The following is a 23,210-nucleotide window of genomic DNA, read 5'->3' on the forward strand; positions in this document are numbered from 1 at the left end:
TGCCTTTTGAGATTGTCCTATTAAGGCTAGAGATGGGATAGTCTATGGCTTTTGCGGCAATTTGTAGGTATTCAGCTGGGAGACGGTCAGCAGAAGGGGTGCAAGGTTTCAGTTTTTGAAGTAGCTTACAGATGAGAGATGTAGGTACAGGTTGTATCTGAAAGGTAGGAGATGAAGTCTTGGAGGTATTTAGTGGGGAAGCAGTAAAAGGAGGTAAATAATTGGCTAGGGTTAGAATGGCTTCTGTAAAGTAGTTATTAAAGGCATCAGGAATCTGGTTGGAGTTATTATGGTTGAAACCTGCTGGGGCAGGAGTAGTAGAGTGACCTGGCTGAAGAAGTTGGCTTATCCCTGACCAAAATTTTTGTGGAGTTTGTTGACTGGTTTGTTGGAGGTGAAGGTAGAAGTCTTTTTTGTCTCTAAACAGTTAAGAAATGCCACCAAGAAAGATATTCTTAAAGTGGAGGTGATCTGATGGACATTTGGTAGCTCTCCATTTAGCCCAGATTTTATTTCTGAGGAGCATCTTTTACCTAGTTTGTTTTGTGAGCCATGGGGCAGATTTGGTTCTTATTCTAGTAGAGCGATAAGGTGCATGGTAATCTAGGATATGAAGAAAGTTAGTGTTAAAGTAGGTCACATCCTCATCAAGATCAAGATGGGTCAGTGGTGACCAGTCACATTCTTGCAGTTCATTTAGGAAGCTGTCTGGATTAAATAATTTTTTTGAGCGGGAGATTTTGAGACTATGAGTAGTTGGGATATGGACTTTTGTCTAATAATGTAGGGAAGCATATGGTCGCTGATATCGTCGGGAAGGGTTCCTGGAGTATAAGTTTCAGGGTGGCTATTAATAAGGATCCAGTCAAGAGTAGTTTCCTTACTGCTAGGTTTGTAGATTCTAGTAGGAGTGGTTATTAATTGTGAGAATCCAAAGAGATTTATGTGGTTAGTAGGGTTAGGGGAATTGCAGGTGGACCAGTCGATGTTAAAGTCACCCATTACAATGGTCTCCTGGGGTAGTTGGGTGGAGAGGTAACTAAGTAAGTTTTCAAGAGTATTGGTATTGCTTCCTGAGGGGAGATACATGCAAATTAGATAGATTTGGAGTTGTTGATTTGGAGTTTGGTAGTCAGGATTTCGGATTTGGTGTCTAATGATGGAAGTACATTAAAGGGGGAAATTTGGAGATTAGATTTATAGAGAATGGCTATACCTCCACCCTTTTTAGTTTTACGGTCACATCTAAGGATATTATAGCCAGGAGGGATAATTTCCTGGTCTAGAGTAGATGGTTTTAGCCAAGTCTCTGTAAGACATAGAATATCAAATGAGTGCACATCAATGAGTGCATGCAGGTGGGAAATTTTATTTTTTATACTTCTATTGTTAAGGTGAGCTATCAGGAGGGAGTTAGGTTGTTTAGTTAATGTAGAAATGATAGGTAATGTTAAATTGTCAAGGTTATTGGTGTAGTCAGTATTGGGTCCAGGGTTTGGCTGAATATCACCATCTAGGAGGAGGTGTTGCTGGGGATATTGTAGAAATTTAAGGATCTTGTAGAAATTGTCAAAATTATTTTTGGTAGTAAAGTAAGTAACATGGGTTGCTCTGTGATATTTTGGAAATATATAGTTTGAGGTACAGGTTATGTTACTGTGGTTAAGGGAGTAGATGATAGAAGATGGTAAAGTTTGTTGGAGGTTATGTAACTCAGGCATTCGTAAGTTCCAATAGTGTGCACATCTCCCCTCTACTGCTATGCATTTCTGTTTTGTAATGTGCTGCTACCCTCTCTCACCATTTCATATAACTCAGACAATGGTGAGTTCCAGTAGCATTCACATCTCCCCTCTACTGATATGCATTGCTGTTCTGTATACATGCTGCTACCCTCTCTCACCATTTCATATAACTCAGACAATGGTGAGTTCCAGTAGTGTGCACATCTCCCCTCTACTGCTATGCATTGCTGTTCTGTAATGTGCTGCTATCCCCCCTCACCACCTCATGTAACTCAGGCATTGTTGAGTTCCAGTAGCATTCACATCTCCCCTCTACTGATATGCATTGCTGTTCTGTATATGTGCTGCTATCCCCTCTCGCCATCTCATATAACTCAGGCAATGGTGAGTTCTAGTAGTGTGCTCATCTCTCCTCTACTGCTATGCTTGTCGGTTCTGTCTGTGTGCTGCTCCCCACCAACCATCCACTGTTATCTAGGCATTCGGCAGTTACAGTAATGTGTAGCAATTTCTGCTAGTACTTCTGTCTGTCTGCTTGTTCCCAATGTGTGCTGCCTCCCTCCCTGTTTACTAGGTATTGAAAAGTTCATACCAGCAGTTAGCATTCATCACTTGCACATATTTTTAAAGCATAGAGCAATCAGCCTTCTATAAAGTACTATGTGATCCTTTTACTCAGAATATTGGAATTTTTTGTCTCAGCATGGCTATCCTAAAATAGTCTAACTATCTGCAGCCCTTTTTGAATAATGCATGGCACTATTAGTGGACAGGTAGTAAGATGGTCCTACAACAGGCCATCTGGAGGTTTCAGAAAAGGAGACAATCATCTCCATGAAGATCTTCAGATCATTCCTAAATATATTTAATGAGAATGTTCCAGTATGAAGTAGTGTATTTGTTCATATTCTGGAAGGTCTAGATGGACACATCCGGGTAACAGCTATGTCTCATACCAAATAAAAAAGAAAGTGTTGAGCCTTCCAGCAGTCTCATTTGACTATTGGTTGTTGGATTGGCACCTTCCACAGCAGTATGTTAATCTGCCTCAAGCTATTTACAATCAATGGACAGCTGGGAACTATGGACAGGTATGACCATGTCAATCAATGGACAGCTGGGAACTATGGACAGGTATGACCATGTCAATCAATGGACAGCTGGGAACTATGGACAGGTATGACCATGTCAATCAATGGACAGCTGGGAACGATGGACAGGTATGACCATGTCAATCAATGGACAGCTGGGAACTATGGACAGGTATGACCATGTCAATCAATGGACAGCTGGGAACTATGGACAGGTATGACCATGTCAATCAATGGACAGCTGGGAACTATGGACAGGTATGACCATGTCAGTCAATGGACAGCTGGGAACTATGGACAGGTATGACCATGTCAATCAATGGACAGCTGGGAACTATGGACAGGTATGACCATGTCAATCAATGGACAGCTGGGAACTATGGACAGGTATGACCATGTCAATCAATGGACAGCTGGGAACTATGGACAGGTATGACCATGTCAATCAATGGACAGCTGGGAACTATGGACAGGTATGACCATTTCATCTTTTGCTTCTTGTGTACAATGAACCAGCAGGAATATGGATAGGCATTTGATTATGTGGTTGTCTGCCATGAGAATAAGAGGCTTATAATGACATCCCTATGTACATAGACTCCTTGACTTCAAAAATCCTCAGTCAACAAAGTTTCAGGTTTCATCCCAGGGTCTCAAGTACATGTTTGTTTATTCCATCCAGAACAGATACCGTGGGTGCAGAAAATGGATAAAGGATAAGGATGTCATTGACCTGACTTACGTGGCCCAGGTTCATGCAAGACACCTTTACTGAGTCAGAGGAGCATCTTTTTCTTCTCGAGATTTGTTGAGAATTACCTGCGGGGTTAGGCCTAACATACTGGCATCTGCACAGTTCATCAGTACAGATAGCCCCCTACATATCCCTCATCCATCAGTTCTGTGGCAGATCTAGTGGCTGCTCCCCTAGCACATGTGCATAGCAAAAAAGAATGGTGACACCACTGCTTCCGCACTATCTGTAGATATGGGATATGGTCTATCGGTAGATATGGGCTATCAGTAGATATGGGATATGGGCTATCGGTAGATATGGGATATGGACTATCGGCAGACATGGGCTGTAGGCTTGCATTATCCTCTAGACTTTTCTATTGTAAAATGCCTTCAATGCGTTTTTCCTGTGTGTTCTTCCCCATCATATAAGCAACATTGGTGAGCAGTGTTGAATGACATCCTATGCCACATTTTAGTGGACAGGTGGAAGTATGGCATCTGCAGATTTATCAGTGCCATAGCATGCCACCTTCTGCTTTGACACTGGAGGCTATCAAACACCTGCATCTTTTCTCAATTTGCTGCACACCCATATCTTCCCATCATTGTCTGCATCCTGCTTAGTGGACACCATGCAGCAGAGGACAGCTATTGGTGTGTGGGATAGAGCAGAGTTATGGTGCCAGTAGTGGGACATAGTTTGTTTGCCTGCATCCCTGGAGGTATGGTATCTTTTACTATCTCTATCCTATGGACTGCAGGTCTAAGGTCTGGGGGACATGTGCCTGGTACCCAAGTTTATGTGGATACGTTTATCATGCTGCATTGTGAAATATTTTGCAGCTCTTGTGGGATGTGTACACTGAATAAGTATCCCCCTTTGACTCTTGTCTTTCCACACCAGCTTGGAGTGTTTTGGACACTGTTAGTGGTAAAGTGATTATGTGGATAATTCTGCGTGAGTTGTGGAGTCCATCTCTGTTCCTGCAGGGGTCTTACACTTAAGCCATTTTTATTCTTTTCTGTCTACAATCCATGTTGGATGTTCTGGGCAACATTTGTGGTGCAATGCCCACATGGATTATCCTGTTGAACATGTGGAGTACATATCAGTTAAGTACTTTTTTTGTGAAGAATATACTCTTTTTTTAATTCTGCCTGTGCTGTGTTTGGAGAATTTTAGACTTCATCTACATGGGGATTTGCCTACTGGTCTGGATTCACTGAACTGACTTGTATGTTGAAATGCTTCTATGTTTATGGACACTAATGTTTACGTTATAGTTTGCTTTTTTTTTGAAATGTTAAGTCATTTTTGGTGTATTAAAATGTCCTCATTTTTCAACAACTTGACATTCCTCTCACCACCATCTATGGGGAGTAGTTTATATGACACCTTACTCCAGTTTTATCTAAGCACCTCTGCATTCCTCTTTGAACAGCAGGCACGCTTCTACCTTAATCTTTTCCCTAACATTTGGAGAGAACGTTTATTCCCTACTGCCATTCACCAATCTGCCTGCAACCACTTATGCGTGTCAGTAAGATGCACAAAGTGAGCAGGTTGTATTACTGACTACCTGCAAGGAGACATTAGTTGGTGAACTACAGGGTAGCACAACTTTTGTCAAGATCAGATCACCATAGGATTCAAAGAAAATTTGTATCAAACCAGTACAGTAAAAATGTAAATAATTATTTTGAATTCTACTTTACCTTCTACAATGTTTTTATATATTCAGTTAGTGAATTTATTTATTTACTGACAATTATTTTACCGGGAATATCTGAATGGGTAGAAATCCATTTTCAGTGGATGTCCAGAGAGAAAAGCTCTAACGCATTATAAGACACTTTAAGAATAATAATTATACAGTCATTAAAAAGCAATACAAAATACAAATACAGTTTAAATAATTATACCACATTAGATATAATATGAAACCACTGGTTATGAGTAGATACAAATTAAACAGCTAGAGAAATGTTGTTGCCTGTTTATAGGGAAACTAAAGGTAAGTTAGTAGAATGCAAACAGGAACTGCAATTTGAAGTGAGAGAAAAGCAGGCTTATGGCAGAAACAAAGCCATTGGGGAGAAACTGATAGAAGTAGGGAAGTGAGTGAAGAAGGGAGAATAAGGAGATATAAGGTATGAGAAGGTATTTGTTAAATTTTAGGGATATAGTTTATTCTGGTGTTGAGTAAGATCAGAGCCAGCTTTTGGCTAATAAGTCTTTCAGAATGATTTTGAAAGATAGGAGGGAGGGTACTGACCTGAGTTCTTTTCAAACATTATTTTAAATTTTATTTATTATTGGATTTACTAAAGCATCTACTTTTTTTAAACTGACTGCATTTCTACTGAGTGTTTTTTAAAGTCTGATTTGTGTGATAAAGTCCCATTAAAGATTTAGATGAAAACACTTACCTTTTGAAATTGGCATTTTGTGACCATCAGCTTTTTTTTCAGTTTATGTGGTTTATTTAAGTTAGTGGCCACAGTGGTGCAGCGGTTAGCATTGTTGCCTCACATCAAGAGGTTCTTTGGTTCTATTCTTGGCTGGGATGCTTTCTGTGTGGAGTCTGCATGTCCTGCCTGTGGTCATGTGGGTTTCCTCTATGTGCTCCGGTTTTCTCCCACATTCCAAAGACATGCAGTAGGTGTATTGGACAGTCTAAATTGGCTGTAGGTGTGAGTGAGTGGCATGAATGAATTACTATGGCAGGGCTAGCCACCTAGTGGTATAAACCTTGGCCCGAGATGATTGTCACTGTTGAACTGACACCCCGACCCCACATGTTAAATGGGAAAAAGGGGTTGAGGATGGAAGACTCAATTAAGTTCTTAAATAACAAAAAACACAAACCTCAGACTATGGAAATGCCTAAAAGTGAACTTTGCTGCCTTGTACTTTGTTGGAATAAAGTTTTCTGGTTAGCAAAAACCCTTCCTCAGTGCTTCAAATTATTTTAGTAGCTCTCCATTTTATAAACTTCATACAGTCATGTCACAACCCAAATCTCATTTAAAGCAGCAGTATTATAACTCAGCATGTTAAAACCTTAAAATAATTATGAAGAATAAATACACTGAACTATATCATAAGATCAAAAATATTCATAACTACATAAACAAATCACTAAAATATAGAAAAATATATAAAAAATATACTGAAAAAATTCTAAAATATTATGTCAATGTAAGCTCATCTGTTTTTTTCTTAGAACAGGTTTGATGCTAGCATGAGCATTTAGAACTGGTTCTACGTCAGCTTGTAACCATAAAATCCAATTTAGCTCACATATTTCTAACTTATTATTTATGCCTCCACCTCTCAAATTCCTATATATAACCTGAATGACCCTAAAGCTAAATTCATGGTCATCCCCTTTGTTCAGCATATACTTTGCCAAAGCATTGGTAGAAAATTTTCTACGTACTTTACAGTGATGCTCTTTGATCCAGTATTTCAATCTACGACTACACTTCCCAACATAGAAAGTGGTACATCTCATACAGGTAGCAAGATGTACAACATTAACTGTATTACATGTTGCTGAGCAGGAAAAATTGTACATCTTTCTTGTTATTGGATGAGCAAAAATTTCTTACAGTTAACAGAATTAAGGCATGGATAAGGCCTTAGCTTATTATATCTTAAAACTTTTGCATTTAAAGATGCATCTTTATAACACAAACACCTTTTCAGATTTGGACAATTCCTCTAACTAAAGGATTGTTTTTCACTTACTATCTCCCTTAGCTCTAGCATACTTTCAAATACCCTCCAATTCTTAGTGATTATCTCTTTCACATGTTCCATATTCCTTGTATATGTTGTCACATACCGTAATGGTCGGACTTTGTTATGATTAATGAAAACTTCTGGATTTGAATGCCGGGGTGCAAAATAGGGACTTGCAGAGTTATGTCTATCGCTTATTACCTATACCTTTATTTCTTCCAGTAATTCCCTTTTATAACTTGTATCATCAAACTCATTTAACATTTCCTTCATTTGCTCTTCACATTTAATATCATTGCTGTTTAACCTACTAACACGTAGTCACTGGCTCTTAACAATGCCTTTAAAAATGCGGGGTGCATGCATGATCTTTCTGTGAGTATATCTATTTTTTCTGAACTTCCTTTTTATAAATATATGTATGGATATCATTATTCATTTTACTAATTTAAGCATCCAGAAAGTAGCACTCCATATAAGATGAATTAGATTTAAAAGTGAGGAAGTTGGTAGTTCCATGCAGATATTCAATAAACTCATCTAATTTGAGCTGATCACCTTCTCACAAAAGGAAGATGTCATCAACAAAACACTTATAAAACAAAACTTTAGATCTATATTTATCGGGACTCAGGAGCCCTGTATACAGTTACTTTTTCTCATTCATTCAAAGTAATATTAGCATACGTGTTGGCAATGGGAGTACCCATTGCCACACCTGAGGTTTTCTGAAAAACTCATTCCTCAGACGTAAAAATATTGTTTTCAAGGATAATTTCCAGTAACTCACAAACTGTTTCAATCTCTCCGCCTCCCATACCTGTGTTACTACATAAAAAAATGGTGTATTGAGTCTACCTCAATTTCATTAGGGGTTACAGTAAAGAGTGAAAAGGTCTATATTGTAAAGTCGAATGCTTACCCTCATCGAATACCTAAACATCGACCTATCATCATAAAAAACAGATAAGGCTCACCACGGCTGAAATAAAAACACGTATTTAATGACTGCAGTAAAAGTAAGCACTTTCACGTTTTACCAACGCTTCCTCAGACTTCAAACAAATAACATTCAAACATTTTCCATTCAAATAGTATTGTTAAATGAAATCAACCAATCACTGATATCACAATGTTTGTCACATGTTATCTCACATAAAATTCATTAAAAAACACAATACATGCATATGTAAAAAAACTATTACATGTATAAAAAACTACTACATGTATAGAAAACTACTGCATCCATCACATAATGCATATATAAATGTGCTTGTATATAACCATAATCATAAAAATACTTACATAAAAGCCTAACACTAATATTTATAGGGGCGTGCAGCTAGAAAAGGTTTCCAAGTAACCTTTTCATTCAATCCATGTCCCTTATGTCCCTGAAGTCTGATAATCCACCTATTTTCACATTCTTCCATATGGTTCTTTACATTACCTAATCTATTCTTTTAATTAATTGTAGCACAGTGAACTTAAATTTATGTGATGTACCTACACTCAATACATGTCTAGCTAAGGCATTATGGTCATCTTCCTTATTAATAGCATAGACATGCTCCCTCACATGTTCCCTCAAACTTCTATTGGTTTTTCCAATGTAGAAACATAAGCATAACTGGCAGATAGCCAGATATACAAAGTCTCTGGATCTACAATCAGCATAAAAATTAAATTTAAATATATCTCCTGTATCCGGATCTGTAAAGCAATTACTACTAGACATATAAATGCATTGATTGCAACCTCTACAAGGGTAGAGTACCTTGTCTAATTGATACAATTGTACCCTTCACGTCACTCTCATAACAAAGATTTTGAATTCTTATAGGCTAAGCATGTGAAAATAGGTGGATTATCAGACTCCAGAGACATAAGGGACATAACAATACCATTTGAATGGAAAGTGCTTACTTCCTGCACTCATTAAATAATTCTATCATCAGTAGTGAGAATACACCAATTTTTATTGATAACATCCTGGTTCTTCAAATTTTTATTAGAGCAGGGAATCATTATTCTGTTCACATTGACCTGTTGCCCTCCATTGTTCACATGTGAATCATGGATCTAGGTTTAGGTGCTTAAGGGATAAATAGGACTTACCTTTCCTTTTCTCATATGTGTGAATTATTTACTTGATATAAGCCTTCCACTTCCTTTTACAATATCCCTTGCTAAAAATATGATCTTGAAACCCTCGTAACTTATTTCACCTGTGTTTAGCATTATAATTCTCATCTTCAGTTGTGAGACATGACACTCTAAGGGTCTGGCTTTTCACTATATTTTCATAAATATGCTGTGGATGCATACTACTGCGATGTCAAATATTGTTCCTCCAGCAAAGCTTTCTATATATCTCGGAGTACACTGCACCACCTTTAAAACATAAACTGCAAATAGCAAGTCAAAAAGAAGAGTTTAAATTAATGTCATACTAACTAAAAATATAACTATAACAGTTACAAATCCTAACATAATCTTCAATAGACTATTAAAGTACATAAAAAATTTAAGAGATACAAGAAAGCCAAACTAGTCATATACGTCAGAGCAAGAACAGAAATGCACAAACAAGGCAATCCATTTACAGAAACCTACAGAAACTATGTAAACCCCTTCAGCATACAAGTTATGCTTACTGCAACCCTGCAAAATCAATGGGAGACACTAATGTGGTCCTAACAAAAGGAAAACTGTAATATGCTGGGGTGTTTCTTATTTATTAGTTAGATTAGCAGACCAGTCCTTAAATTCTTTTCAACCATGATATGGGCCATAAAGTGCAGTGCAATTACACATGAATAACTTAGACAATCAATCAGCATGTTTTGGAATGTGGAATGAAAAAAGAGCACTTGGGAAAGAAAAAAAAAAACACACTCACACAGACATCGGAAAACCTTCCAACTCCAAATGAGACTGTGATCGCAAGTCAGAAATGATCTCCAGAGTACTGCACTACGGGGTACAGAGTTTATCTTTGGACCAGCCTGCTCCTCTGTTTGCTTTACATGATATTTTATTTATTGCACAGAGTTAGAGAACACCATACAGGACTTGTGGTATTTCAGTAATATTGTATGTATTGTAGGAGTATAAAAACAGAGCGACTCATAGAATATATTCCCTGTACATACAGTGCAAAACATAGTTAGTTAGTTACTTCATTAATATATTTTTGGTCATGTTAGACACTCCAGCCTCTTTTCAGGTATGACATGAGGTGGTATTCCTATAATTAATGGAAATTTGGCCAGCTCACTCCTAAAAGTCCCTTACTTTTTTCAATAAGTGCCTGTGTATATTTCACATCAGACCCACTCATACTTCATTCAGCTGAATTAATTTCATTTGATGAGATGAGAGTTTAATCTTTTTTTTCTAAGAACACATCCACAAATGTACACAAATACATGATCTAAAACCACCTTACATCTTCGCTTATCTTACACTGCGTGTACTCCCACAGGAATGAATGGATATTTGCCATGTTCTTATGGTGGTTAGGTTTTCCTTCTATTGTAAAAGTTTACTCAACAATGCAGAGAATAATACTGCCAAGCAGTTCTGGAGCCCTGGATATTTCCAGAAGAGAGTATATGGCAAATTAATATTAGCTACACTCCAGGACTACTGAATTTGCATACAGCATCACCCTATAAACCACTGTCTGCATTGTAACTCCTGCTAGAGGAAACCTCAACTGTAGACTGGCCTCTGAATTTAAAGGCATACCAGGATGTGGTAACTGGATGGTGCAGTGGTGCAGCAGTAGCATTGTCGCCTCACAGCAAGATGTTTTCTGGTTCTATTCTTGGCTGGTGTGCCTTCTGTGCGGAGTCTGCATGTCCTCCCTGCGTTCATGTGGGTTTCCCCCAGGTGCTCCAGTTTCCCCCCACGTTACAAAGACATGCATCTGGAGCCTTCCTCCCTGGGCCTCAGCTGAAAATTGGCTTTGTTCCAAGTCGGACTTTCCCGGTTAACAAATGTAAAATAAAATAAAATAAAAAATAAAAACTGTTGAAGTTAAGACTTTCACGTTACGTTTAACCTTTCTGAAGCCAAGAGAATGTTTCTAGATAAAAAATCCTCCCATTATGATTTTTTTAAGTTGTGCACTTTAGATTATTAAAAACTTGCAGAAATGGCTTTATTCCTTATCAGCAAAACAGTTAAAAATATATGTGTAACATTTAATCATTTCATAGAGATTTATATGTTGAGCAACATTTATACTTATGATACCCTAATATTGTTTTCATTCTAAAGATATTCATTTTCATTTTTATACATGGAAAGTTATTTTTCTGTACACCTAGAAAGCATCTATTGCATAAGTCAAATACAAGTAGAAGCAAACAAACGGGTGGAATCAGCACTGAGATGGTCACACAAATATCCAAGAATGTTTCAGTCGTAAAAATAATCCAAAATAACGAATATCCACATGTAATCCAAAAGTAGAAAGTCTTTATTTGCAGAGTAAAATAGATGAGCGCTTTCATGTATACCATATACGTTTCTTCAGATCTAACTTCTTGTGTCTAGTGCTGGCTTTTAAATACTCATTCTCATTAAGTTTAATTTAACTCATCAAGCAATTTGAGTAGTCTAATTAATTAATTAAGTCATTCAACAAATTGATTAAATTTCTGTTGAAATGCTAGCTGCTCAAACTGGACTCTTACTGAAGTTATACAAGTGCCCATTCTAAATAAAAATGCATAGGACATATAGAACAATGAACCTTATTTAAAATGATTCAATCTATAGTTTAAAATACTGTGTTCATAAGTTGCATACATAATACATAAAGAATATAAAAAATCTAGACATACATATACAGTTTATACATAACTATAGTTTAAGTCACTCTTGAACTTATAATATGCAGTTTCATAGCTTATATCTATTGCTATATTTCCATACTTAGTTATGTTTTTGTCAAATATATATTTCATAGCTAAAATAAGATATCCTATATACAATATTTCTGCTACAATTAAAAACTTATTACACACATTTTCATCTAATTTATATTAATCAAATCTGTATAGATGCACTACTATATATTTTTATATATAATCCATTTTATAACATTATGTACATGTGAAAGTCTCTAACATATTTCCTCTTATGATTAATTTCCCTTTTATATTAATTTATAACAGTTATAATGAACAAAAGTAACAGGCAGTAACTTCCTACCTTCTTGCTTTGAGTATAGGTTTAATGGATATATATATTGATTAATTCCTGGATGTACGTGAGCTCTAAGTTTAAAGATCCATTCTAATTCTCTATTCTCTAGTGAATTAATATGATTTCCACCTCGGGTATTAATATGTACTATCTCAAGCACCCTGAATTTAAACAAATGATCTTTATAATCTATAATATGTTTAGCTAAAGCATTCAGAGAGTTTTTACATTTTATGTCGTATATGTGATTATAAATTCTATTCTTTAATTTTCTTTTCGTCAGTCCTACATAAAATGCAGGGCAGGACTCACAGGTTGCTAAATATATTAGACTTTCTGTGGTGCATGTGGCCTCAAAATGAGGGACAAACATATATTTCAACACTGGATGTATAAAATTCTGTTCAGTTGTAATGTGGGTACACATATTACATTTCCTACAGGGAAATGTGCCTACCCTTAAGTCTCTTCTCCAGTCCATAATGTCATTCATTCTGGGGTTAGAACATAGTAGCCTTTTCAGGTTTTTATTTTTCTTATATGCAAACCTAGGGCAACAGCCTACAACTTCAGTAGTCTTATCATCTGTAGTTAATATTTTCCAATTATTTTGAATAATTTCACTGATCGCTTTACTGTCATTGCTGTAAGTCATGACGTATCTAAGTACAGCGGTTTCATTTTTAGTTGTCTCCATATTTCTTACTTTATAATTTTTACCAATATATCTATTCGAATAACCTTTTATAACCGAGTTTGCTTCCTTATAGGAGACAGGTTCATAAATTTCTGCTCTAATCTGTTTAACTAGCTTTTTGTTGTAACCTCTTTCTTGGAAGTATGTTTCCAAACATTCCATTTCTTTCATTTTTATCTCATGATCTTTATATAATCTATCTACCCTGATGAATTGACTTTTGATGATACCATAGAAAACATGCCTAGGATGCATGCTGTCAAAATGCAACAGCGTGTTCCTCCAGCATGATTTTCTATGGAGGCTGGAGACCAGGGTTCCTGCTTCAATGCTTAAATTTACATCTAGGAAACTTAGTGTGTCATGCGAAGTTTCCATTGTAAATTTTAAGAAGTCAGTTGTACTTTCAAGGTAATACAGGAAAGTTGTAAATTCCTCTTTAGTGCCTCTCCATACAATGAGGACATCGTCCACAAATCTTCTGTATAAAAAATCCTCCCATTATGATTTTTTTAAGTTGTGCACTTTAGATTATTAAAAACTTGCAGAAATGGCTTTATTCCTTATCAGCAAAACAGTTAAAAATATACGTGTAACATTTAATCATTTCATAGAGATTTATATGTTGAGCAACATTTATACTTATGATACCCTAATATTGTTTTCATTCTAAAGATATTCATTTTCATTTTTATACATGGAAAGTTATTTTTCTGTACACCTAGAAAGCATCTATTGCATAAGTCAGATACACTGAAGACTTTTTATGCCTAATAACATGATGCATATATTATAAAAGTGTCCTAGTTTTTCCCATATCTGAATACATTTTGTGACGCATCAAATATGCTAAGGACAGCTGCTGCAAATGCAAATATTAAAATGCAGTGTACAACTGGCTGATCCTCATACGGCGGTGATAAATAAGACATGATAATTATAATTGTAATGTGGTGATATATTTTGTGATGATGTAGGTGGAAAGTAAATAACAAAACATCTTGTGCTGTAGCCCCGATACTTCTTTTTACCACAGCCTTTTGTCTTGGTCTCTTGCTATTATTTTTTATCAGAATATATATGTGCCATGCATGCATGCGTGTGTGTGTGTGTGTGTGTGTGTGTGTGTGTGTGTGTGTGTGTGTGTGCATGTGTGCATGTGTGCATGTGTGTGTATGTGTGAGAAATCTATGGCATAGATCTGTACCTAACTCTTACAACATGTCTACAAATAATTTGTAAATACACCATAAAAGTGCTTAAAAGTTTTTTACCTTGTATGGCTTCTGTCCATAGCTAAATGCCTCCCACATGGTCACACCATAACTCCAGACATCACTCTTGCTTGAAAATTTACGGAAATTAATACATTCTGGTGCATACCACTTTAGTGGCCACTTCCCTGCTGTTCTTGCCTAAAACAAACAAAACAAATATGTTTCAAGATGCTTATGCAGGTTTCACATTGATTATGTATGATCTATGACATAAAGATTGCAGTTTACACAATGAACACTGAAACAAAAACTTATAAGTGAGAAAAGATGGCATTATTCTTTCTTTTTCTATGTACAGACAGCTAAGGGCATTGGTTTGTTTAACTCACTTTGGCCCTTGAAGCTCTTTGAAGGTGCCAACGTATAGCCTCTATACTTGTCACATGACTATGTTGACTCCTGTAGCCTCTATATTTCTCATATGACTATGCTGATTTCTGTAGCCTCTATACTTGTCACATGACTATACTGATTCCTGTAGCCTCTATACTTGTCACATGGCTGTGCTGACTCCTGTAGCCTCTATACTTGTCACATGGCTACTGACTCACTCCTAGCTCCCTATATTTCTCACATGACTATGCTGATTTCTGTAGCCTCTATACTTGTCACATGACTACACTGATTCCTGTAGCCTCTATACTTGTCACATGGCTATGCTGACTCCTGTAGCCTCTATATTTCTCACATGGCTATGCTGACTCCTGTAGCCTCTATACTTGTCACATGGCTATACTGACTCCTGTAGCCTCTATACTTGTCACATGACTATGCTGACTCCTGTAGCCTCTATATTTCTCACATGACTATGCTGATTCCTGTAGCCTCTATACTTGTCACATGACTATACTGATTCCTGTAGCCTCTATACTTGTCACATGGCTATGCTGACTCCTGTAGCCTCTATATTTCTCACATGACACATGGCTATACTGACTCCTGTAGCCTCTATACTTGTCACATGACTATGCAGACTCCTGTAGCCTCTATATTTTTCACATGACTATGCTGATTCCTGTAGCCTCTATACTTGTCACATGACTATACTGATTCCTGTAGCCTCTATACTTGTCACATGGCTATGCTGACTCCTGTAGCCTCTATATTTCTCACATGACTATGCTGACTCCTGTAGCCTCTATACTTGTCACATGGCTATACTGACTCCTGTAGCCTCTATATTTCTCACATGACTATGCTGATTTCTGTAGCCTCTATACTTGTCACATGACTATACTGATTCCTGTAGCCTCTATACTTGTCACATGGCTATGCTGACTCCTGTAGCCTCTATACTTGTCACATGGCTATGCTGACTCCTGTAGCCTCTATATTTCTCACATGACTATGCTGACTCCTGTAGCCTCTATACTTGTCACATGGCTATGCTGACCCCTGTAGCCTCAATACTTGTCACATGGCTATGCTGACTCCTGTAGCCTCTATACATGTCACATAGCTATGCTAACTCCTGTAGCCTCTATACTTGTCACATGGCTATCTTGTTACACATGATACTAGTTTGGTCTTCCCTGGAGTGCTATTTGCATTTGTCAAAGACCTTCAAAATGAAGGTAACTGACATACTGAATAGGGTAGAGAGGATAATGACCAGCATTATATATATATATATATATGTATCCAGCAGGATAAATAGGTGAGGGACATTAAATGGACTTGATCTGGTCACACTAAAGTAGCGTAAGAACAATGGCTATATGCTGTCAGCAAAACAAATGGTTATAACTTGCAAAAGTGGGTGCATTGGAATGCAGAAGAAATGTTACAGATGGAAGAATTAAGCATGAAAGGCAATCTGTATTGTATAGATACAGGAATGTAAGGAGTTTTGTTTTTTATAGAAACAGAACTGTAGAAATGGATTTTGGCCTTCAGTGAAAATGGAATTGAGTATAATTTTAAAATACTTTTAATTATATTTAATAGAAGGACAAGGAGATTAGAGAAAGTAAGGCATATATAAAACTTAGTTGCCAGTTTCAAACAACTAAAAATATACAAGCATTACATCTTGCTGGATATTGTGTATATATTTCAACATGTACAATACCAATTACTAATTCATTTTACAAAGTAATTTATGAGCTAAAAGAAAAAAAAATCTGCTTAGTGAAAATGACTTAATCACTGACTGGTCCATTACAAATTCTGCTTCCAAATGTATAAACACATCTATTTTTCTTCCTTTATTAAATGAACAGAGCCTTATCATACCAACCTCTACCAGATTCAGGCTTCCTAGAAGTGCACTGCTAAGCTTTCACTATGTTTAAAAAAATAAGTGTCCTACTTTATGCCTCTCCAATATATACCAACCTAAGGCAATGCGATCTAAACAAGCTATAGACCTGCTACAACAAAATCGCCAAATTCACCACAGGGGCATCCTACCGTAGTCACCACTGTCTCTCACTTGTTGAACTGGGCTGGCTTGAACTCCCTCACCTCCTTCAGTGGTATCAACTTTCACTCACCTACAAACTAGTAAACCATCCACTAAATGTCCCATCTCTCCAGAATCTACTCCAACCCTATCGCACCACCAGACCACTAAGATCCAGCAACAAAAATCACTTGCAGATCACTAAAGCCAATAACTCTGCTGGTGAAGCATTATTCTCTTGTGCCATAGCCAAATTATGGAACTCCCTTCCACCCACAATTACCGCCGTACCATCATGCACCCACTTTAAAACTTTACTAAAAGCGCACCTAAAAACATGCTGGCTATGCCCTTGCAACTCCCACTCTAATATCACCCACCCCATCCAACCACTACCTTTCTTTCCACTCCACTAACTACCTTGATTATAGCAAGTTTAGATGCTCATAAGCCTAGTACTTATTATACAGCAGGAACTTCTCATTGTAACATTTGTTAATGTCTGTTATGTACTTCACAGATAAAGATTCTAGTTGTCTACTGATGTACTATGTTCTTCATCTGTAAATATGTTCTAAGTAATTGCTATGTTAAATTGTTAATCGCTATGTAATCTAATGTAACTATTGTCTGTTTATTTTACTGTGGAGCTTTTCTCCCCGGGCCTCCACTGAAAATGGACCTATATCCAGTTGGACACTCCCGGTCAACAAATTTAAATAAATAATAAATAAAATAAATAAATATGTATCCAGCAGGATAAATAGGTGAGGGACATTAAATGGACTTGACCTGGTCACACTAGAGTAGCATAAGAACAATGGCTATATGCTGTCAGCAAAACAAATGGTTATAACTTGCAAAAGTGGGTGCAATGGAAACAGAAGAAATGTTACAGATGGAAGAATTAAGCATGAAAGGCAATCTGTATTGTATAGATACAGGAATGTAAGGATTTTTGTTTTTTATAGAAACAGAACTGTAGAAATGGAATTTGGCCTTCAGTGAAAATGGAATTGAGTATAATTTTAAATACTTTTAATTATATTTAATAGAAGGACAAGGAGATTAGAGAAAGTAAGGCATATATAAAACTTAGTTGCCAGTTTCAAACAACTAAAAATATACAAGCATTACATCTTGCTGGAGATTGTGTACATATTTCAATATGTACAATACCGATTACTAATTCATTTTACAAAGTGATTTATGAGCTAAAAAAAAAAAAAAATCTGCTTAGTGAAAATGACTTAATCACTGACTGGTCCATTACAAATTCTGCTTCCAAATGTATAAACACATCTATTTTTCTTCCTTTATTAAATGAGCAGAGCCTTATCATAACAACTTCTACCAGATTCAGGCTACCTAGAAGTACACTACTAAGCTTCCGCTAAGTTTAAAAAATAAGTCAATCTATACTTTTGTTGCTTTACTTTTTGTTTTCCGATATTTGGTGTGTATTTTGGTCACTTTGTACTTCTGTATGACTCAAGTTCAACTAACTAGGACATTATTCAGGTTTATTTTCACAGCCTTGCAACGCTCTCCAAGCTTCAGCAGCACCTGTTTGTGTTAAGACATCACTCTATTTGAGATAAAGTGTCCTAACTTCTCTCACTTCCTATGTGTAACCTACAGGATGAGACAATAGGAAGACATTTTCACATACATATGATACAGACAAAACTGCAATTGTGAATTGTGGGCATTTTATACATGTAACTTGTGCCTTCAGGGCAAAGATGCCACAAATAAGCAGTAAGACGATAAACGCCTTCTACCCTTGTGCCCCCAATTCATCACCAGGTCTACCAACTTCATGGTAACTGCCCTGCCAACCAGATTTTTAAGCCAGGGCTGGTCGAGGAGCCTAACAGAATCCAGCGAATTTGCTGTCACCTTCAGCTTGGGGGGGTGAGTTCAGGGCAGGTGTGCAGTCAGGACAAGAGGTTACTTGCACTGCCCCCACAGCAGAACAGCCATAATCCATACCCTCTTCCCCTTTTGGGGCTATAATTTAGTTTGGCATCTCCAGCCTCCACCAGAATTGACTAATGCACCCATGAAATACCCCCCCACACACACACCCAGATGGGAACACAAATCTCTCCCTGCCACTCCATCAGTCACCCAAGTAACTAAGTAGGCCTTATTTGGCTAGACTTTAGTCAGGCTTTATCCCTCTATGTCACAAGAGAAACACCAGCAGCAGAATTAGCAGGAAATTGTGCAGCAGGTGAATGTCGAAGGTAGCCATAGCAGGTCTCTACAATAGGTAGTGATGGAGGGTTAGTAATGTGACACTCAATACAAAGGAAAAGCATGGGACACCTCAGCAGACAGGTTCACCATAACAAGTGGTCTACAAAAACAGATGTATCCCAGAGATGTTGAGGATACTTTGATGAGGCTCGCTGGTCAGGGAAATCAATCAAGTCATAAGTGAGGGTGGCACAAATATAGAAGCAGGCCTGCCACCATCCATCCATGAATTAGGAGAGGAAATACTGCATAATTACTATGTAGTATACTAAATTATGCCACACGTCACTGCATGCATAAAGACAAAATAATGTTATCTGTGTATCTCTCCTTCCATGCATCTTTGGTCTGCAAATTCAGTATCCTGTACAAGGTATTTCTATTATATTATATACCATCATTTCCATGTGTATCATTCTGAATGTCACAGAGGAATATGGAAGCATATGCATTTGAACTGACATTTTGTGCAATGAGTTTTTATTCATTCATTGGTTTCAACAGTGAAGGGTCCAACACAATGGGACCACTTAGGACATATGTCATCAGGGCACCTGTGACCGACTTTGATAACAACATGCAAGTGGCAAAGTCTGATGACACAAAAACACTGTATTCAAAGCTGCAGGAGAGAAGTGACAAACCTTCATTACTGCAGAAGCTCGTACAGGTACTGACTGAGCACATAGCCTCACCAGAGCATGACCGACATCTTCTACTTTATATTCCCATATGGGCTCCACCTACATCACCAGCCCACATAGTATTTGATGTAAGCAATGTTTCTTAGGCAGGAATGCCCACCACAAGGGAGAGATGTAGAATGGAGTGGGAGGGGGGGGCAGCACTGCCATCATGACTGCAGGATTTTGCTTAATATGAGCGAGGCAGACACAGGTAGCTGCTACAAATATCATTGCAGAGATGATGAGTCAGCTCTTAGGCATGCATTATGTTTTGAACCTACAGAACACTGATCTGAGGTATAGGTACAAGGAGGAAGCAATACCACCATGTTTGCTGGAGGCAAATGTCTCCAGAGATGTACCAATGCAATACAATGCCACTGCCATCTGGTAGTCCATGGCTATCAGCAGGTCCAGATGTGAGGCAGTCAGGCATAGGTCATTCAAAGTCCGAATATTAAGACAATTTATGAGCTGGCATCAGTGATTCCTGTGGGTGCATGACGTCTTCTCATGGGTCATAGCTATCCTACTGGACATGGGCAGCATCTGTCTTCAGGCACAACACGGAGAATGCTTGAGCAGAGTGAAATGACCTGGACTAATAATTCTATCTTTCCCTGGCATTGACCAGTTCCAGGCCTAATACTGCAAGGCAGCACAATTAACATACTCAGTGATCATGCCACAACAGTCCAGTCATACAGTTGGAAGATGTCATCCCAGAGTATGCATCTACCATGTTTATGGGTGGGAGGTTGGCATAATGGTTAAGGTTTTTACCTTGAGACACATAGTACAGGGTTTGATTCTCACATGGGGTAACTGGCTAGGCTTAAAATGGTCCACAAGGGCAATTAGCCTAGTACTAATCTATGAGCCTATGAACCTATTAACTCCTGTGACCCTATCCTCCATTACAGTGTTGCACTCACCTGACAGTTTGCTTCCAAACCTATACAAGTGATGGTGTCTGTGTCCTGCCCACTCTTAACTCTTGTGGATATCTCCAAGGCACAGCATGGCCAGTCCATGTACTGTCCTGCATAGCTGAAGAGTGATACTGGGTACATCATTTTATTTAGTGATATTGGTATCACAGCTCATTGTGGAGCAGATGCCACCTCTTTACCAGTAGAGCAGTATATTGGTCCTACCTCAGCACTGCTTATGGGTCTGCTGCTGCTACAGATTCCTCGTCTGACTCTTCACTCTGCCCTTTTGCTGCTGCTGCTGTGGCTTTTTTGGCAGACTCTGCCATGATGTTCAACAGCTGCTCCCTTTGATAATGTAATTCCTTGTTTGGGGAGCATGGCACACACTATAAATGTCCTGCTGCATATCTCTGGCCTATATTATATTTATCTCTTCCTCTAATGATGATGTCTAGGACTAACAAGCTGTGTGTGAGGGCCACCGGCATAGAGTTTGATTCTGTGACTGCTTCCATGTTTCAGTTTGTTCAAGAAATTATTTGTATGGTTCCACTGCACTGGGGGAGGGGGTTCATTCTCTCAGGGTTGTACTTTTGTCTGGCTGTTGGGGTGAGGGATCAAAGTTATGAGTTAACAAGCAAGCTCCTGTGGCATGGGGATCTGATTCCTTCAGCCTTCATTTGCCCACTGTGTTATGTTGAGTAAGTTGCTTAACCAGACAATGTTTTTCTATGATTGGTAATCTGAGTTAGCCTCATTAATGTTCTCCTTGACCAGATGGTCAGTAACTTCCTATGAACCTATGACATACCTAAAAATCGGAGCTATTCTTTTAGTGGTCTGAGTATCTGTTCAACTATGTTTTAGGTTTCTCTGTCGTTTGTATGATTAGACATTTCCTGCACAGTCTGATGGGTGCAACACACAACAAACAGCAAAGTCTTGTCTATGTTGTATGTGTCTGTACCTACCAAGCAAGTGGCCATCTGAAGTGTCTGTAGAACAAGCAAGTTTAAATTTGTGCTGCATATGTAAATTATGTTTACTGTCTTGGTTGTACATGGACAGATTATGAATAATGGCCTGTAGATTCCTGGAAACTCCCTGTAGCTAAGTTGGTTAATGCTACACATACTTTTGTGTCCAAAGAGTGGCATACTACACATGCCCCTTGATTCTACTTTGGGTGACACAGTTTAGCTATGGCCCTCACAGTGTCTCTCTCCTATCTGTTAGTCTGCAGGGTGGCAGTAAGTCAGTTGTTGTCTGTACAACTTCTGTTAACATAGATGTCTATAAAGCACAGCAATGTGAGCACAAGTTTAGGCAGTGGTTACCAGTACATGCTGTTCTGCTTGTGTTGGCACAGTTCCATGTGTAGCTCCTATCATGTATGCCACAAATCTTAGGTTCATAGGTAGGTACTAGACTATCTGCCCGAAGACATTTATAAGCCTAGCCGGAATGTGTCGGCTTTCGCCGCCCCCTTAGATTAGTTCCCTGAGCCTCTGTCCAGCAGAGACATTGAAGTGATCCCTGGAGTAAAATTTCTGTTTCCCATCCACTCGTCAAGGTTTCTCTTGAAGACAGTTAGGGAGGAGCTCTACCTAATGTAGATTGGAATCTTGATCCAGAGCATGGGAAGTCTCTGGGACAGGAATCTATCCCTCTAGCACGTCCTATTTATTGTTGTGGTGAAGTTTAGATCCCTGGAGTGTGTGGTTCGAAGGGATATGGTTTTCTTTAGGTGGAACAGGTCCATCAATTCTAGGTTGGATATGGCCTTGTATGTCAGGCAGAGATCACCTCTGAGTAGGCAGTATGCAACAGAGTACAGCTGGAGTTTCTTCAGTCGAGCTGCATAGGGCATCTGCTTGAGGCCAGTGATCCTCTTGGTGAAGTACTTCTGTGGTCTTTCCAGTTGTTGCAGGTGTCTTGTAAGGTACATCCCAAATGGGGCATTGTACTCTATGATGGGTCTGATGAGTGATGTGTAGAGGGGCCCAATGACCTCTTTCGATCTGGATGCAAACCCTTTTGTGATTAGGTGGGCCACATAGAAGGATTTTCTAACCACTCTGGCAATGTGATTATAAAAGGAGAGGTTACTATCTACTTGGGTCCCCAGATCCCTTATTACATCTTCCGTATTTAGGGGGCTACCACCTATGTGGTAGTTTGTAGGTACTTTGTTTTTTCCAAAGGGGATGCCTATGCACTTTTTGGCATTTAGCTTGAGGCCATGGTTTTGACACCAGGTATCTGTCTCAGTGAGACCCTTTTGGAGGATGTCTGTGTCAGCTAGAGAGTCAATTATAGCCCCTAGTTTGCAGTCATTTGTGTACTTGGTCAGCCATAGTCCTCCTGTGCTTGCCTGTACCTCTTAGACGTATATGCCGAACAG

At 38.3% G+C, this 23,210-nt stretch overlaps 1 protein-coding gene across 4 annotated transcripts in view; it reads right to left on the reverse strand.

Annotated features, from left to right (window-relative positions):
- LOC122787161 (tyrosine-protein kinase ZAP-70) overlaps positions 1 to 23,210 on the reverse strand; it is a 730,437-nt gene that overhangs the window by 218,035 nt on the left and 489,192 nt on the right. For all 4 annotated transcript variants that reach the window (XM_044053737.1, XM_044053738.1, XM_044053739.1 and 1 more), the window contains one exon: positions 14,514 to 14,654. In XM_044053737.1, coding sequence (XP_043909672.1) covers positions 14,514 to 14,654 — 141 coding nt within the window. The remainder of the gene's footprint in view (positions 1 to 14,513; positions 14,655 to 23,210) is intronic.

Source organism: Protopterus annectens, chromosome 13.part0, assembly GCF_019279795.1.
Source record: "Protopterus annectens isolate FY-2018-M chromosome 13.part0, PAN1.0, whole genome shotgun sequence".
NCBI classification, from domain to species: domain Eukaryota; kingdom Metazoa; phylum Chordata; order Ceratodontiformes; family Protopteridae; genus Protopterus; species Protopterus annectens.